At 42.0% G+C, this 15,445-nt stretch overlaps 1 protein-coding gene across 1 annotated transcript in view; it reads right to left on the bottom strand.

The window, feature by feature from the left end:
• LOC121176079 (synapsin-3-like) overlaps positions 1-13,196 on the bottom strand; it is a 78,311-nt gene extending 65,115 nt beyond the window's left edge. The window contains exons 1-2 of the mRNA XM_041030044.1: positions 13,076-13,196; positions 5,120-5,574 (exon numbers count right to left, since the gene is read on the bottom strand). Of these exons, the coding sequence (XP_040885978.1) occupies positions 5,120-5,514 (395 nt within the window). The 5' untranslated portion in view covers positions 5,515-5,574; positions 13,076-13,196. The remainder of the gene's footprint in view (positions 1-5,119; positions 5,575-13,075) is intronic.
• Positions 13,197-15,445: the final 2,249 nt, after the last annotated feature.

Genomic DNA, 15,445 nt, shown 5'->3' with positions numbered 1-15,445 from the left:
ATATGCGTAAACAGTCTGTTTCATTATAACTGGACTCACAGTGTAGTTATTTCCTCTCAAAACCATAAACTGCAGATGAAAAGTCAGATGCTTGACACAAATTAGGCCATGCAACATATCTGACTGTCCACCAAAGAAAAACTGCAGCATCAGTTGCCTCAGCAACTGCCCCAAAACAACATACATTTACCACATCAACAAAACACTGGGCTTGAACACAGGAAGCCGCTATTCATTTCCTGATCTATACCGACAGTCATCACCTCAACAACAACTCAACACCTTAACCACAAGGTTATTATTATAACAATAGAGGTTTCCTAAACTTAATAAAGTAATCCTTTTCACCAAAAACATGATGTTTCCTTTTTCTTTGTCACACCCAGCCAGTTGCTGCTTCCTTTCCAACATCGAAAACTGGCTTCCACACTCTGTTAGACCATCTGTGCCCCCCTGTGCCCTCCCTCACAGTTTTTGTCAAAGTTCTTGCAGCGGTTCAAGCTGAAAACATTGGCAGTCAATAACAGGACCCCTATGAAGAAAGGGAAATTGATTTTTCAACATTCTGGTGTGACAGTGCACCATCCCTCTCAGTTTCATCAACATCTGACCAAACATTAAATCGAAGATCAAGTTTTCTTTTTAGGCAAAACATGAAACTAAAACCCTCTTCATAATCTCAGAGCGAGCAGAGGATGTCATAGTGCTGGCGATGTACATTAAAAAGTAAACACGTTGCGAGAGTAGGGGCAAATTGAGCAATCTGATGCTCATATCATTCAGAACACAGAGCAAACAGACGGACAGTTTCTTGGCAAAACGTCTAACATGCCAGGCTGAGAGAGAGGCAGAGAGTGAGACAGAGCGACACAGAGACAGAAAAGAAGGGATTGTTGGTGGTGACGGTGATGCTCTCTGAGTCTTTGCCTCAGTGCTGTGTGCTGCTATTGTGGATCAGTCATTGCCGGAGGCCAAGCCTGTCAGGACAGAGCACTGTTTCCCCAGAGACCTCAGCCTCTCTGCTGGAATGCCCAGGAGGAAATTCAACCCCAAGGCAAGCAGCGATGGATGGACGGACACCCTCTTCTTCCACTTTGATATGTTCACCATGCTTTCGATTTGGGACAGTTCGGAGAGACTGCACAATCTGATGAGTAACCTGTCCAGCATCGCAGCAAGATCTCAAGAAAAGGTTCATGAAACTGACACAAACTTGTAAATGTTTATGTCAGTAAAGACCTCGATAAAGGTTTTTAAACACACTGTGGCTGAGCTGTATATTAGCAGCTTTTAACTTTCTCACTATGTGATGCTTTGATAAGTTTGACAAACATTTGCAATGTAAATCAATGTAATAAACAAATACACTACAATCAGATACACAGTACATGATTCTATGTGTATGACAAATTACTTTTTGCTTGTTTATCCCATAAGAACCTGGACCCATCTCTGCTAACCAGGCACACCACCATCTTGGAAACGATGTCATCGGTACTCAAACTCGCACATGGTCACATGACTACACCAGGCTGTTCATTAGTTAAAATCATAAAAGCACCATGGGTTCTTATGGATTATTCTGGAAATATGATGTTTAAATACTACGTGCCAGCGTGCATATGTGTATCAGTGTGCACATAATAAGGGTTAGTAAGTCCTACTTTGGTGTGCATCCACATTCAGTTGGTACAAAGTCATAAATGTTTGCCTAGAATCAGCTGATACCATTTAAAACTAACAAGCTGACTGACTTGGAGAGCAACTGAGACTCAGTGGTGGGGGGTCGGGGGGTGGAACTACAGATCATCCGTGGTTCAAAAACAAATTAATGCTTGAATGCAGCTAAAAAGATCTGCATGAAACCTGACAGCAGACCAGGGTTTATCGGAACCATGTTAAAAAGGGCCTTGCAAGGTGGCAGAGTTGTTGGTGGGGGGACACTGTGCTGTGGCTGAAGCTGTCAGTTTTTCCTCCAGATTAAAACTGTTCTGTTGGCTGCTGTGGCTGAAGTTAAACCTGTGACCACAGATGGGATAAGATCAATGTTGATTTATGGAAATGCATGAAAAACACAACGCATGTGTTTAGAGTCCTGGAAGACTCGCAGGCCACATGGTGGCTTAAAAAATAAAAACAAGATTACATCTGGAATCACTACAGGGCCAAAAAATAAATTAGAACTTTGGACTGTGTGGTTGAAACTTTTATCTTTACTTTTTCTTTTCAGCAACCAGCAAAGCAGCATACATTAAACCTATTTCCTAACGTTGCTGGATCAACAACGGTGAGGGGACTCATTTCCCCAAAAGCAGGTTTCACATTGTCCTTCAAGCAAACACTGTGACAGAAAAAGCCAACACCATGACACAGACACGTTGCCAAAGCAGCAGCCAAATATTTGGTCTCTTTTACAAGTCGTACTTGCCTCAGGGGGCTGAGCATTAACTGTTCAGCTGCTGATTTCAAACTCTACCTGAATCTTTCAAAGTGGCCTGAATGACGTCTCTCTGTTGCACTAATTAACCGTCAGAGAAAAGTCTCGGATCTTGAGCTTTCTAAAAAGATCTTGAGACAGACATCAGGACATTTATTAGTGCTCTCACCTCACTGTGTTTGCTATCTTATCTCTTACAGCAAAGCCAAATTACTACTAACTTCCCCTTGTTTTTACAAAAACCAGCATGCACCTGTCTCTTTCATCTCACTGATGCCAATGATAATGCTAATTATTACTTTTAAGCTGTAATTGGCTCTTTTTTAAATGGCAAGGACTCTCTCTAATTACAGTGAGGATTTTATTTGAACAAAGAGAGACTCCACTTCAAGGTCAAACCTAAAAATACGGACTGATTGAGATTCACATTCATTTTCATGAGAATCATTTCAGTGTGAAGTAGAATATTTGGGTCTGTGTTTGTGGCTCATATCCTGCTTTGACTGAGAAGAGCTGCTGCTGGTTACAGAACATCTGTAAGGCCAGACACTGCAAACGTTTCATCCTTAGAGGCTGTCACACATCACCACCTGCTGGTCAAAACACTTCACTTCTTCACAGCAAAGTAGCACAGCATGAGAAGAAGAGACAGGCATTTCTCTGCATTTTAATTGTACTACAGTGCCACTTGGTGGACGAAAATGGAACAGCCTGAGTTACAAATCAATCTAATCTTATCTAAAAATATATTTTTAAAAAGCAAATGTATGTAAAAATGAATTTTCCTTGGTTCAGTTCTCAATGATTAATGTTGGATTTCCTGGATTACCATCTGTACAATTAAAAAAAAAAAAGTTTAATTATCTGTGAGTGGTGTCATAAAATCTCAGCATTTTTCAGATAATTTTTCATATTTCAAGAACCTTCTGTAACTGCCCAAACAGGGCCAACAACGATAAATCATTCCACGCATAATATGACCATAACATCTGTCGCTTCATTTGCATCCAGAAAGGTTTTTCTAGCCGCATCTTTACTCTCCCTTATGAGAAAGAACTTTTTATAATTAAGAGAGGAATACTGCTTTAAATAGAAAGCTTTATGTTAAAGATCTCCTCCAGGTACATTTCAAGAAATACAAAAAATACTCAGCTCTGAATAATAATTTCATCCTGAGATGATTTTTTTTTAGTTTAATTACTTCAAAAGTGTTTCAAGTTTCCACATCACACCTCAGGCTGGTTGGGATATCACGAAATCCTGCTGGTACAGGCACGTCTTAAACTCAGATTTAAGGCGAGCACAGAGAAACTTTCACCCTTCAGATGAATGTGAAAACTCTCTGCACACCGAAGCCCAAACATCCAAGAGAAGTAACTATGGGAATAATACAATTCAATCCAATACAACAGCACCAGAAACTATGACGGTAGAATTGAATCAGCATTTTTAGTTACAGTCTTTACAAAAAAACCGAACATTATAAAGTCCAAAAGATAGGAATTATTGAAGGTGTGTTGCACTGGATTGCATTTTATTGTACAGGTGTTACTGTTGCTGTGTCAACCTTGTGCACAAATAAGAGTCCATCACAGAAATGACTTTCCCTCCAGTTCAGCCGCTCAAAAAAACCAAGCGACCACTTGTCAAAGCCTCCGTTATGCTCTCTTTATATAAATAACTGAATTTGTTTAGGTGAATAACAACCCCTGCTGTTCTCTCAAGAGTGAGGACGGTCCCTCAGAGAGTGTGAACGAGCCTGGGAGCCTCAGAGGGTGGATGATCCCCTGATGACTCATGTCAGAAACACCAGGATGTGAAGAGGAACGGGCCCTTTTGGGATTTCAGCCAGACTGCTTAAAGGAAAGAGGCCGCCAGGCTTTACAGAAAATTGAGAGCAATTTTGTTGCTTTTGACACGGCTGTCAGCAGGGCCTTTTAATTTAGTGATCATTTTTAGAACTCGGCCTCATCTCCCCACAGAGCCTCAGATACAGATGCCTCGGTACATAATGATCGCCGCTAATTCTGTAGATAAATTCAAAGGGCTGGAAATAGCTAATAACAGCTTCACTGAGGTCGATTTACCAGCAAATGTCAGGCAACGGAATAACAATTCATGAAATGGAAGAGTCGGTTATTGATTCAGTAAGACAAACACGATAAACTGGCTGCTGCATGTCTTGACTGCAGCTTCGAAAATCAATTCAATTGCAGCAAAAGGCAGCTGATATCAGCCTCCAACATGTATGTGCTGCGGGTGAAAGATGAACCCACCTCTTATCATTAAAGCTAATTTATTTTTCTGCCATCTCCAAAGCAAAGGACCTTCCTCTTGTTACCATGACAATTTTCATTCCAGCACAGAAAAGTATGGTATAAGCCTGCTAAAGCCAAGGACGTACACGTCTGTTATAAACAATAAGATGTCTCACTCTTTTCAAAAGTGAACCTGAAGAATGTTTTTGATTTGTCTGGAGCTAAAAAACCAATGTAAGCCAAGTACAGAGTATGGAAATTGAACTTTTGATTGCTTCTGTTTGTGATACATTGTTTTAGAAAACATCCGGCAAAACATGCAAGTACTATTTGTTTTGCTCAGCTACCCACCCACCCACACACACACACACACACACACACACACACACACACACACACACAACACCGTGAAACTTCCACTCACCAGTCTGTGTGCTGATCATCAATCACCAGCAGGGTCTTGGGCTTGCGTATGACTGGCTTGGCTGGCTGACTACTTCCTGCAGAGGCGCCTTCAGATGATGCTGCTGCTGATTTAGCATGTGCGGCGGCGGCGACATTCTGGGCCATCTGAGCGCTCTTCACCACACTGGAGAAGGAGCTGAGGAAGCTCCCTGACCCCGAAGCTGAGCCCGCGGTTGAGCTGGCGCCCTGGGTCTGGCTGGGGATGCTCGGGGGCTGTCGCCTCTCTGTGGCCGGGGAGGCCGGAGAGGAAGTGGACGAGCCTGGAGGGGTCGGCCTCTGCAGATCCATCATGTAGCCGTTAGGGAGGTTGGCCACAAAGCTGCTGTCTGATAGGCGCCGGCGAAGGTAGTTCATGGTGATGGGCTGGTGGGTCTGTCAGGCCAGAGGAGGTGAGGGGGAAGAACGCCTGAAATCCTGCACAGGAGACAAAGAAACGGAGAACGGATATGTTCATAATCAGTTCAGATCTGATTATTTATCTCACCCCAGCACTCTGCTTTAATGAAAGATATGTCATATTAAAGCTGCAGTAATCAATATTTTTATATTAACATTGGGAAAAAACACTACACGCCTACCATGCTTATGGTGATTAACCAGTGTGAGTGTTCAAAAAGCTACAGTACATGTAAGTATTGCTCAGGACTGGATTTATGGCGCAAATTAATTTGATCCTGATGAAAATGTGATGCCTTTCTACTTCCTGTAGTTCACACTAATTCGCAAACACCAGAGCTGGAGGTGAGTGAGAGCTGGACAACCTTCAGCTGATATACTGTTATATTCTATCAGTGTACTAAGGTGGTTTTTATAACAGCTATGAATCTGCTAAGCCTGATTTCCATAAGATTAAGTTACCCAGGCACGGTGGGACAGAAACCGCTGGCAAATAATTCAGTGACACAGCAGTGATGATGCAAAGTTGGAACAGTGATTCACAGCTCATTTCTTTGTAAAGCAGATAGAGCCCACTGGGAGAAAGGAAACAGTTATATAACACATAGAACCCAGCGTGGCAGGGAAGAGACATTCAAACAGATTAGCTATCAAACTGCAATGAAGCAAGCATGCTAGCAGAGGGGAAAAGAAACCCTTAAACCTGATTAAAACTAGGCCGCTCTCATAGTAAATGGAGCTCGGATGAGATGAAAGTGCATTCCTTATTGAGGCGTCACGTCTCAGGCGGATGTGCACGCTGTTTGCCGCGGTGTTTTTGTAGTTAAAGGGGGTGGAGGGGTCTAACAAGCCCGCAGCAGGAGGAAAAGGATGCCGGGCAAATGTTTCATCTTGACAAGTTAATGTAGTCAGACAATCTCCATCAGGAAGTCTTTACATAAAGTGAAAGTTGTAGCTTCGGCCTGATCATCATCTGCAGGCAAGAAACTGAACTCTGCTGGATCTGTAGATCTGACATCTGAGTTCCGCGAAGGCTGTATAGTATTATATGTGTCGGTAGTATAACTGATCATAGCTGCTGAAATGTTTTTAAATATCTATTTAAAAAAAAAACCCCAAGCCAACAACACGTTAGTCCATCTTTCAATAGTTTTTCCAACTTCCCCACCCTGACTGTGGGAGCCCAAAGCCCATTCATTCCTATTGAAGACATAAATCTTTAAAGCAGTACTGTGAGCATTTGGGAGAAGCGGAACAAGCTGTAAACACAACACTGTTGTCATCATCAAGTCGAGTTTCTGGCCACCTGGCAAATGTAAGAGAGCTGAGGAGAACTGCAAAATCAAGTGATAACTCTGATTCTGAAACCATTTAACCCGATGTTAATAAGAGAATATGAATTATTGCAACTTGAAAAAAAAAAATGGGTCACAAATATGTAGAGTCAAAACAAGGCTCTCGAATTTCCTCAAACAGCTGGGTACTGTAGATTTTAAATCTAGCACATTTGTTGCCATTTTCAGCTGTGGATTAATACATGTGTGAGTCACCATTAACAGCGCACACACAGTTAAGGGTGATGACAGACATGTAACCCAGTGCAAACCAGTGGCTCACTGATGTGTTTTTAATAGTTTTTGCAATAGAGATCTACAGCACAGATGAATGGTTTTGATCTTTACACAATGTTTGTTGACAACGATAAAAACTCATAATATTATCAGACTAATCCTTTAATACCTGAGTTTGGGGATTCAGTGTTTTGCCCAGGGGTTTTTCAGCAAGGCAGATGCTCGTTGCCACGAGGAATAACACTAAAGCAGGAGATGCAATATGCCTTCCAGCAGGCCAAGCTGAACAGCCTATTCTATCACTGAGTGGAGGGGCTGACCCCTGGGAATTATGCTTATGTGTCAACCACCACAAAAGCTCTTACGGCGCAAACAAGCAGGGCTTAAGTCAAATTATAGAAAATTGCTAGAAAACAGACAGAATAAAGACGAACAACAAACAGTGGCAATTAGAGTCACAGGGCCACTGATTGTCAGCTCAGCCCCTCTTTGTAACGACCTGATCCCATTGGGCAGATAAGGAGCTGTCTGCTGAAATGGTGAAAATCACTATCTTTACACCACTGGCACATTCCCCACTTTCTCAACACCCTATAAGCTGCTTTCACTCTGTGCCGGAGCACATCTGAAGCTATTAAATCCTTAAAGGCTTTGCCTCTTAGCTCTCTCTGCAGTATATCCACACTGGGAGGAAACCACGGGAAACCCCACGCTCTGTTACTGCTTACCTGGTGGCAAACATTAGTGATAGGAGTTTATTAAGAAAGAGCGAGCTGCAGGAAGAGACACAGATCCAGCAAGAGGTCGAAAAGAACACCTTGGTTCATCCACGTATTCATGACCTTTCAACAATACTTAATCCTTTTTTTTTTTGGTCTATTTTAAAGAGCTTAGTGGGGCTCACTGTGAAAAGCAACAGAAAGGTTGTGGCTGTTATGTCAAATTGTATTTGATGCTCAGTATGTCCAGACAGCACTCCACCCTGAGAGGAGCCTGTAATTGAAAGCTGATGGGTGGTGCAGTACCGTAAGCAGTGCAGGAAATATTAGAAAAGTTCTTAAACTGTAACAGCAAACAGGACTTTGGCTCAGAAGTAATCACAGGCTTTGTTGAATAATTATGGGGAAGACCAGGATAATGTCACACCACACTCTGGGACCCCTGCTAATGTACAGTGTGTGTGTCGCAGCGTGTTTTTCTATATTTAAAAATCCTGTAATTGACAAAGACAGAGCACAAGGGAGATAGCAGCTCCCTCCTGTCGGACTCTTTCATTTTTCACATGCTCGTGGTGAATCTGTTAAATCTATCACATACTCTGAATGGCTGTTCTGTGAATTTACACATCCAATCCTGGTAGAATTGTTAACTCATTGGTTAGTGTCATTCCATCTTTTTTGACAGTGCAGAATTCCTGTTTCCCATCTTACATCTTACATGTATTTTCAAGTGTTCAGCGAATACTCCAGCTGCTGATTTTGATGTGAGGCACACTTGAGGATTACGTCTGACTGTAATTTGAAAGAGGCGTTCCTCAATAATGTTCAAGTGCCATGCTCTTGTAAATACTATCTCATATTCAGAAAAGAATGTATGCGTTTATGTGTATTTATTTTTGGAAGCAGCCAAAGTGGACACTGCTTTTTGCATTTAGCATCCTTTCCCAAGCTCTAACAAGAACCCTCCTCACACCCCACACCAAATCACTGAGACACACAAACACACACAGTCGTGGTAAACTGTAACAAGCTTAAAGGGATCAGTGTGTGTCTCCCTGGTGTGCAGCGTGTCACCATGAGCAGTCGAACATGGCTTTTATTATTCATGACAGTCTGAGCTGAGGGGCTGGGGCTGTAACCAGTTAGAGCGGAGGGTCACTGGATTCAAGTCAAAATGAAGAAAACGAAACTGAAGAGAGGTGGGAGAGCATAAAGACGTGGGAGGTGGCATTTAATCGGCCCTAAGGCATTCTGGGGGATTATAAATAAAAGTGTGGGGACTCGTTGCCAGACCATCGTGACAGTTTCTGTTTTGGAGTACGCTGAAAACTTACTCTTTGGAGGAAGAGCTGTTGTCATGGTTATCATAGACTGTATTTTGAATCACTGATGTTGATTTGTTCGTCTGTCCAACTGTTTGTCCAACACGTCCATGTCCAGAGTTCACATTTTAATATTACACATTATTTAGATTATTTTTAAGAAATGTTGGTACAAATAAATCTAAAGTTTGCTTCTGGCTGATTTATCAATGACTGTCTGTAAACATAGAGTATTCACCCAAATACCAATATCAGCCAAACTGTTATGTTACTTGACACTTTCTTTTAGATCAATCATGCCACAGCTGTTACAGGATGACACTTCAGTTTAAGTCCTGTGATCTCCAGCTGCAGTACATTTACTAACATGAATGCACAGACATCCTTTCTTGTACAAATGCATAGTGGTACATGCTGCTGACTACGGTCATAGGTCACACACTAGTCCTTCCATCTGCTTTTCATACACCATGGGTGCAAGCATCTTCTACAGATTCCTATATGTCAGCACTTTGCTTACAGTAAAGTACAGTGATAAACCATCCGATGAGCCACAGTGTTTTTGTAGTCGCTTAGCAACCCGCTCCTTATTTTACTTTCAGTCCTGCATGCGATGCAGTAGCCCAGCTACGTAACACACCACGCTTACTTTTCAGGGAACAGTGATGGTAACATTCTGACTCATCTCTGTGTGTCTAGCACTCTCCCACCTTCTCAATGTTACTACTAGGAGAGCAGCAAGGGGCTAAACATCCCATGGAAAAAGCTTCTGAAGAGCCGTCTGCTAACAAAGTGTCATCATATATTAATAATCTTCACGCGAGATAAGGAGTGTGTCGGTAACACTGGTATAGACGATGATATGTTGTATTGTGTGAGCTCTGTAAGAGTCAGACTAGTATTTATTTAGTATTCAATTTTTAAATTTGACCAGTTTTAAGGAAGAAATTGTAATTTTCAGTGTTTCCTCCAAGAATGGAGTCCATGAAAGCATCAAGTATCATGACGCATTAAACCCTCTCACTGGAGTCAAGTCTAATTAAATTCTTTAAGGCTGGACAGCTCTTTAAGGCTGATTAATGCGCCGCAGCTGCTTAGTGTTATGGGAAGTGTGGGACATATAAAATATTGAAAGGAGCTTTTTAGACTGTTTTTCCACAAATATGACGAAATTGGAACATCCATCATATCAGAGGCGGATACAATGTCTGGTACTAAAGAAACGGCAGGTACTGATTTCAAATTAAAAGTAAAATCCTTCACTTCCTCTGCAGCAGCGTCCACAGCAAAGATGGTGTTGAGCTGTTGTGGGAGGCTGTGTGGAAGCCTGCTGCTTCTTTTAATAAGCCATTACAAAACTTGTAAAATGCCAGCTTGTGAAGACACTATTAGACTTGGGCTGTTGATTTCAGAGCATGAAAATGAAAACATGCTGTGAAACGCTTTCAGTGCACGGCCTCTATTTCGTACTGACTGAACAGGCATTTTCAGACAGGACAACCAGACAAAACATAATAAGATAACGAGAACATAATTACGATTACGACTCTAGAATCGACTTATAAATAAAAAACAGTGAAGCTTGAAACCTAATGTGAAAATCTAGCTCCTCTCTGCACTCGCAGAACTCCCCAGCAGGAAGGAGAAAGTCATCCTTGAACTGTGAACCTTGACGACTGCAGCGACAGAATGTACTCAGCGACACAACAGTCTCAGTTTGCTGTGAGAGCGTCTGCAGCAGCAGCAGTGACGAGCTGGTGAGGCGAGGAGTCACGGCCGAGTGACCTAACCGCACTTCTCACTGCAGATGCCACAATAGTATCAACACACACAGACAAAGGGGCAGGAGGTAGCATCCGGCCCCAGACCTCTCTCTTTCTCTCTATACGTGTTCAAGAAAGATCCAGACGTTATTCACTGCTTGAGCCAAAATAACCAGAGATTTCATTGGCACAAACTAATACAAGCATACATTTGATCATTTTCATACAAAAATGTAGGAATTCTAAAGATAGTAAACAACAAAACGTCAGACCTACTTCATACAAAACACCCTCCATTCACATCTGAATTCTGACTGGAAGACTGTTGATGAATCATTTCCATATAAACAGCATCAGTGCCATATTGATTCAAAGCTCCATTCACTACAAACCAGCCCCCACATGACTACAACTTGTTTCTACATCGTAGTCTCCTCCCTTCACAAACTGGACACTTTTCTGCATGAAGTCTGGTGCACGCCGAGCAGCACCAAACCGGCTAATTACGGACAAAAAGGTCACTGCTAATTCCCCATCCATCATTTACCTAAGAAAAAAAAAAAAAAAAAGGCTCATTAGTGGCTGCAGCTAGCTTTTCATGCTGAGGAGCTTCTGTTGGGAGACAAAGCAGATAACTGGTTATGGATGGAACACTTGTGTGTCGGCCTTCTGATTGACTGATTAATATTTCATGGTGTTTATATGGCAGTATGGCGTCATTATCATAAATATTCAGGGCTGAGCTGTAACAGTGCATCCACTATGTATAGAGGGAGAGTCATTTCTTAATTAAAATGAAGTTACAATGAAACTGTATGTTTGGGTCCAACACTTAAAGCCTCTGAATACTTTATTTTACATGTTAAGAGCTGATCTGCTCTGTCAGGACTGTGTGGATGTGGTCTGATTAGGTTTGATTGACAGCAGCTGGGTAACATAAGCAAACGACCCCGCAACCATCACTGGATTATATTCAAATTTGATTTAATTCTGATTGATGAACAGAATTATGGGACCAAGCCTTTCTCCAGCTAATGCTCACCCACTTTAAATTCAGCAAGAAGAGGGCTACGTTTTGAGACATGTACCCTCCAAAGAACCTGATATTTTTTCTGTACTGTAGACTGCAGAACAACCAGACACGACTCCAAATATTAAAGTTGCTCCATATCAACTAAAAGCGTAAACCAGCAACTATCTACATCAGGGGCATCCAAACTGTTCCACAAAGGGCCGTGTGGCTGCAGGTTTTTGTTCCAACCAATGCAGAGCACACAGTTTGACCAATCAACTGTCTGAAGACTGAGATCAGTTGATTAAATGAGTGAGGTCTGGTGTGCTGCTGCTTGGTTGGAACAAAAACCTGCAGCCACACCGGCCCTTTGTGGAACAGTTTGGACACCTCTGATCTACATACTTAAAAGCTGATAATATGTCAGTGTTGTGTTCATAGCTTGCTTCCACTGCCCTCAAGTGGCCAAAAAAAGGGGAAAAAAAACATATTACAGATTTAAACTGAATAGACATATGGTCATTGTCTTTATATATATATAAACGGGGTAATAATTTATAATATCCAGTCTTTGTAAAACCTGGGTATTATGCTGAGGCCACGCACACTAAGCTGAGCTATGACAGATATTTTCAGAGTGAGTTTCACATCTCTAAAGGGGACGCACACTGTCAATTAATATGATAAAGACTGACATCTGCCTCAATGTGCTGCCTTTATAATCCTGCGTCTCCCCCCGGTCACACTCATGAAATGGATACTCCTCCACCCTCACCCCTCCACCACCAACCCTCCCTCAATGGAACGCTCAGCGGAGGAGTGACTGGACTGTGGGCTGCAGAGACATGGCTGAGGGGGGAATCCCAAAACCTACTGTACATCACAAAGCTGTCAATTCACACCGGCCTGACACAGCAGAGCACCGCGTTTACAGGTCAGAGCACGTCTTATCCGAGGGACGGCAATTAAATTCAAAATACACCGGAACAGACGGGGTTCATTGTGTGAGGCAGCTGATTTCTCCAAAACAGCGCAGCCAGAGACAAACACACACGCACACACCCGCCGACAAACATTGAGACAAAACGTGGGAATGATGGTGGGAATAAAAGCGCAGACGCGCACAATTTACCTGAGCGGCTGTCAGTGATGAGCAAGTGTCGGATGATGACCCTCCTCCTTCTTCTTCTTCTGCTGCTGCTTCTTCTTCTTCTGCGCTCAGGTCCACGGTCCTCCTCAGCCTCCCAGCCAAGCCCCCCCACTCTCTCTCTCTCTCTCTCTCTCTCTCTCTCTCTCTCTCTCTCTCTCTCTCTCTCTCTCCACGCTCCCTGTTTCCACAATGCATGCCGGGAACGTGAGGGGTGTAGCTCATTCATTACCGCAGTCGGTCCTTGAAGCTGATTGGATTACAGGCTGATTAAGCATTTTTCAGTGAAGCAAAAGAGCATGAGAAAAAAAATCAATACAATCAATATAAATAGATAAAGATTAAAAAACAATCAGAGCAAATATATTTTATATATATTTATAAATATATTTAAAGACCAATTTGCTGTTTTATGTGCTTATTCCTTCTGAAATGTTTGTTTTAAAAAATGCTCTTTATATTATAGACACATTTAGATTATTATAGAGGCATTTTTACTCATTCAGACCATCATGGGATACCCAGATCTGTCACAGCTGGACTGCACTGTATCACTGATGACTTTGAGTTGATATGGTCAGTTCAAACATGATGTGATGCTTTTGTTTAAAGCTGCTCTGATTTAATATTATTATTTTACATTAACAATGGATCAAATGATGATGCATAGCTCATTGTTTTGGTTTTTCATGGCCTTACTGTTCTGGTTCAGTATCATGGGTCACAGGAACCTAGCTCATGAAGTTAGTGGAGCATTTAGTGGCTAAAGAGCTGGATATTTTCCTCAGGATTGGTGAGGACCAAAACAGAAACATGACTCCAGATTAATGTTATATTTCTCTGTCTTCACTGAATATGTAAATATGCTAATTTGATCAATATCATAATGTAGTCTGTCAAACTGATTGTTGATTGATCGTTTGCTAACACGACCACTGTAACGCTCATCCATGCTTTAAAGAAAGGGTGCCTTAAAGTTGCTCTTCCATCATGACTAATTACTTCCATTTTGACAAAATAATTAATGTACAAAACATCACTGGAAAGTGAAATGACTGAGATATCTGCCAGCCTGGTATCAGCAGAGGTAAATATTTGATGACGGCACTCAGGCGCAGAAGGAGAACATGTCGACCCACAGCTGTCACTGATGTAACTGAGTGTAATAGCAACATCATCAATCTCTTTTAACCCACAATCTACAGCCACGACGCCACTAACAGCTCTGGTCTGTTTGTCGAGCGAGTTTGCTGCCATGACAGAGAAGCCACTGTAGGGTCAAAAGCCAGTTTCTTTATACTGCATGCTGATACCAGAGAGGTATGTAATAGTTAATCATATCTTTTATTTTAGAAATTCATTTGGTGCCTGGCTTATCGTTTGTCACAATGTCTGCATAACTATGAATATTCAGAGTGTGAGTTAACACTCACTGCTCACTAATTTCAATGCTCTAGACAACAGGATCATAAGCACAAAGCTGGATTAAGAAAACTTTCAATTAATTCATGGATAGCTGGGTGAATGGATGTACAAATCCTGGGATTGTGTTGGAGCCAATTAAACTTTAATGAGAAGCTGTGGTCCAGCTTCCAGCCCTTTGGAGACAAACACATTCACAGATGCTGCGATAGCAATTCATTAATTCCACATTTAATGTTACACTGCAGCATAATCCTTCCAGATTTTAGAGAAATATGTGAATCTAAGGACAAATCAGCTTTTGCATGTATGGTTTAGCTGCTTGATTTCAGACTCCTTGGTCCTTTAAAGGTCCTTTAAAGTGAGAATTCATGACATAACCAACTCCCCGCTATGAACACACTTATTGCCCCTGCTCCCTCTTGCATCAGCGAAACAGCTGTTGCATCTGTCCGTGTAAACAAAAAAGAGAGAGAGCGAGTGGCACGAACAAGAGGCGCAGGCTGCACCCCGAAGTGCAGTACAACTGTTGTCATCTAATCACAGCAGGACACATCTGCATACAGCAGCTGCACAAAAATAGGAACTAAGATGATGCTACGGCATCAGAAGACTGTCGTTTCCATCTCATAGCAGCGTGTTGTTGGTTCAAGTTTGTCCACATTGCAAATGAGACCACAATTCCCATTGTCCCTGATGCTTCCTGTCCTTCGTCCCTGTACTCAAGGCAAGACAGTTTTATTTAAACAGCAACAACAGGGGTGTGAAAACACGTACAAGAAAGAACAAAGGCAAAGAAAAGAAAGTACCTTTACATACTTAGAAATGTGTTGACAAACAAATGCATCTGTTAGCATACACCTTTGATAATTAGCTGATCAACAGGTGCTTTGTTGAACTACTGAGGCTGCACATGTAGTAGATGTGCTGACC

The sequence above is a fragment of the Toxotes jaculatrix genome, chromosome 22 (genome assembly GCF_017976425.1).
Source record: "Toxotes jaculatrix isolate fToxJac2 chromosome 22, fToxJac2.pri, whole genome shotgun sequence".
NCBI lineage: Eukaryota > Metazoa > Chordata > Actinopteri > Toxotidae > Toxotes > Toxotes jaculatrix.
This window is presented reverse-complemented; position numbering and strand designations above follow the sequence as displayed.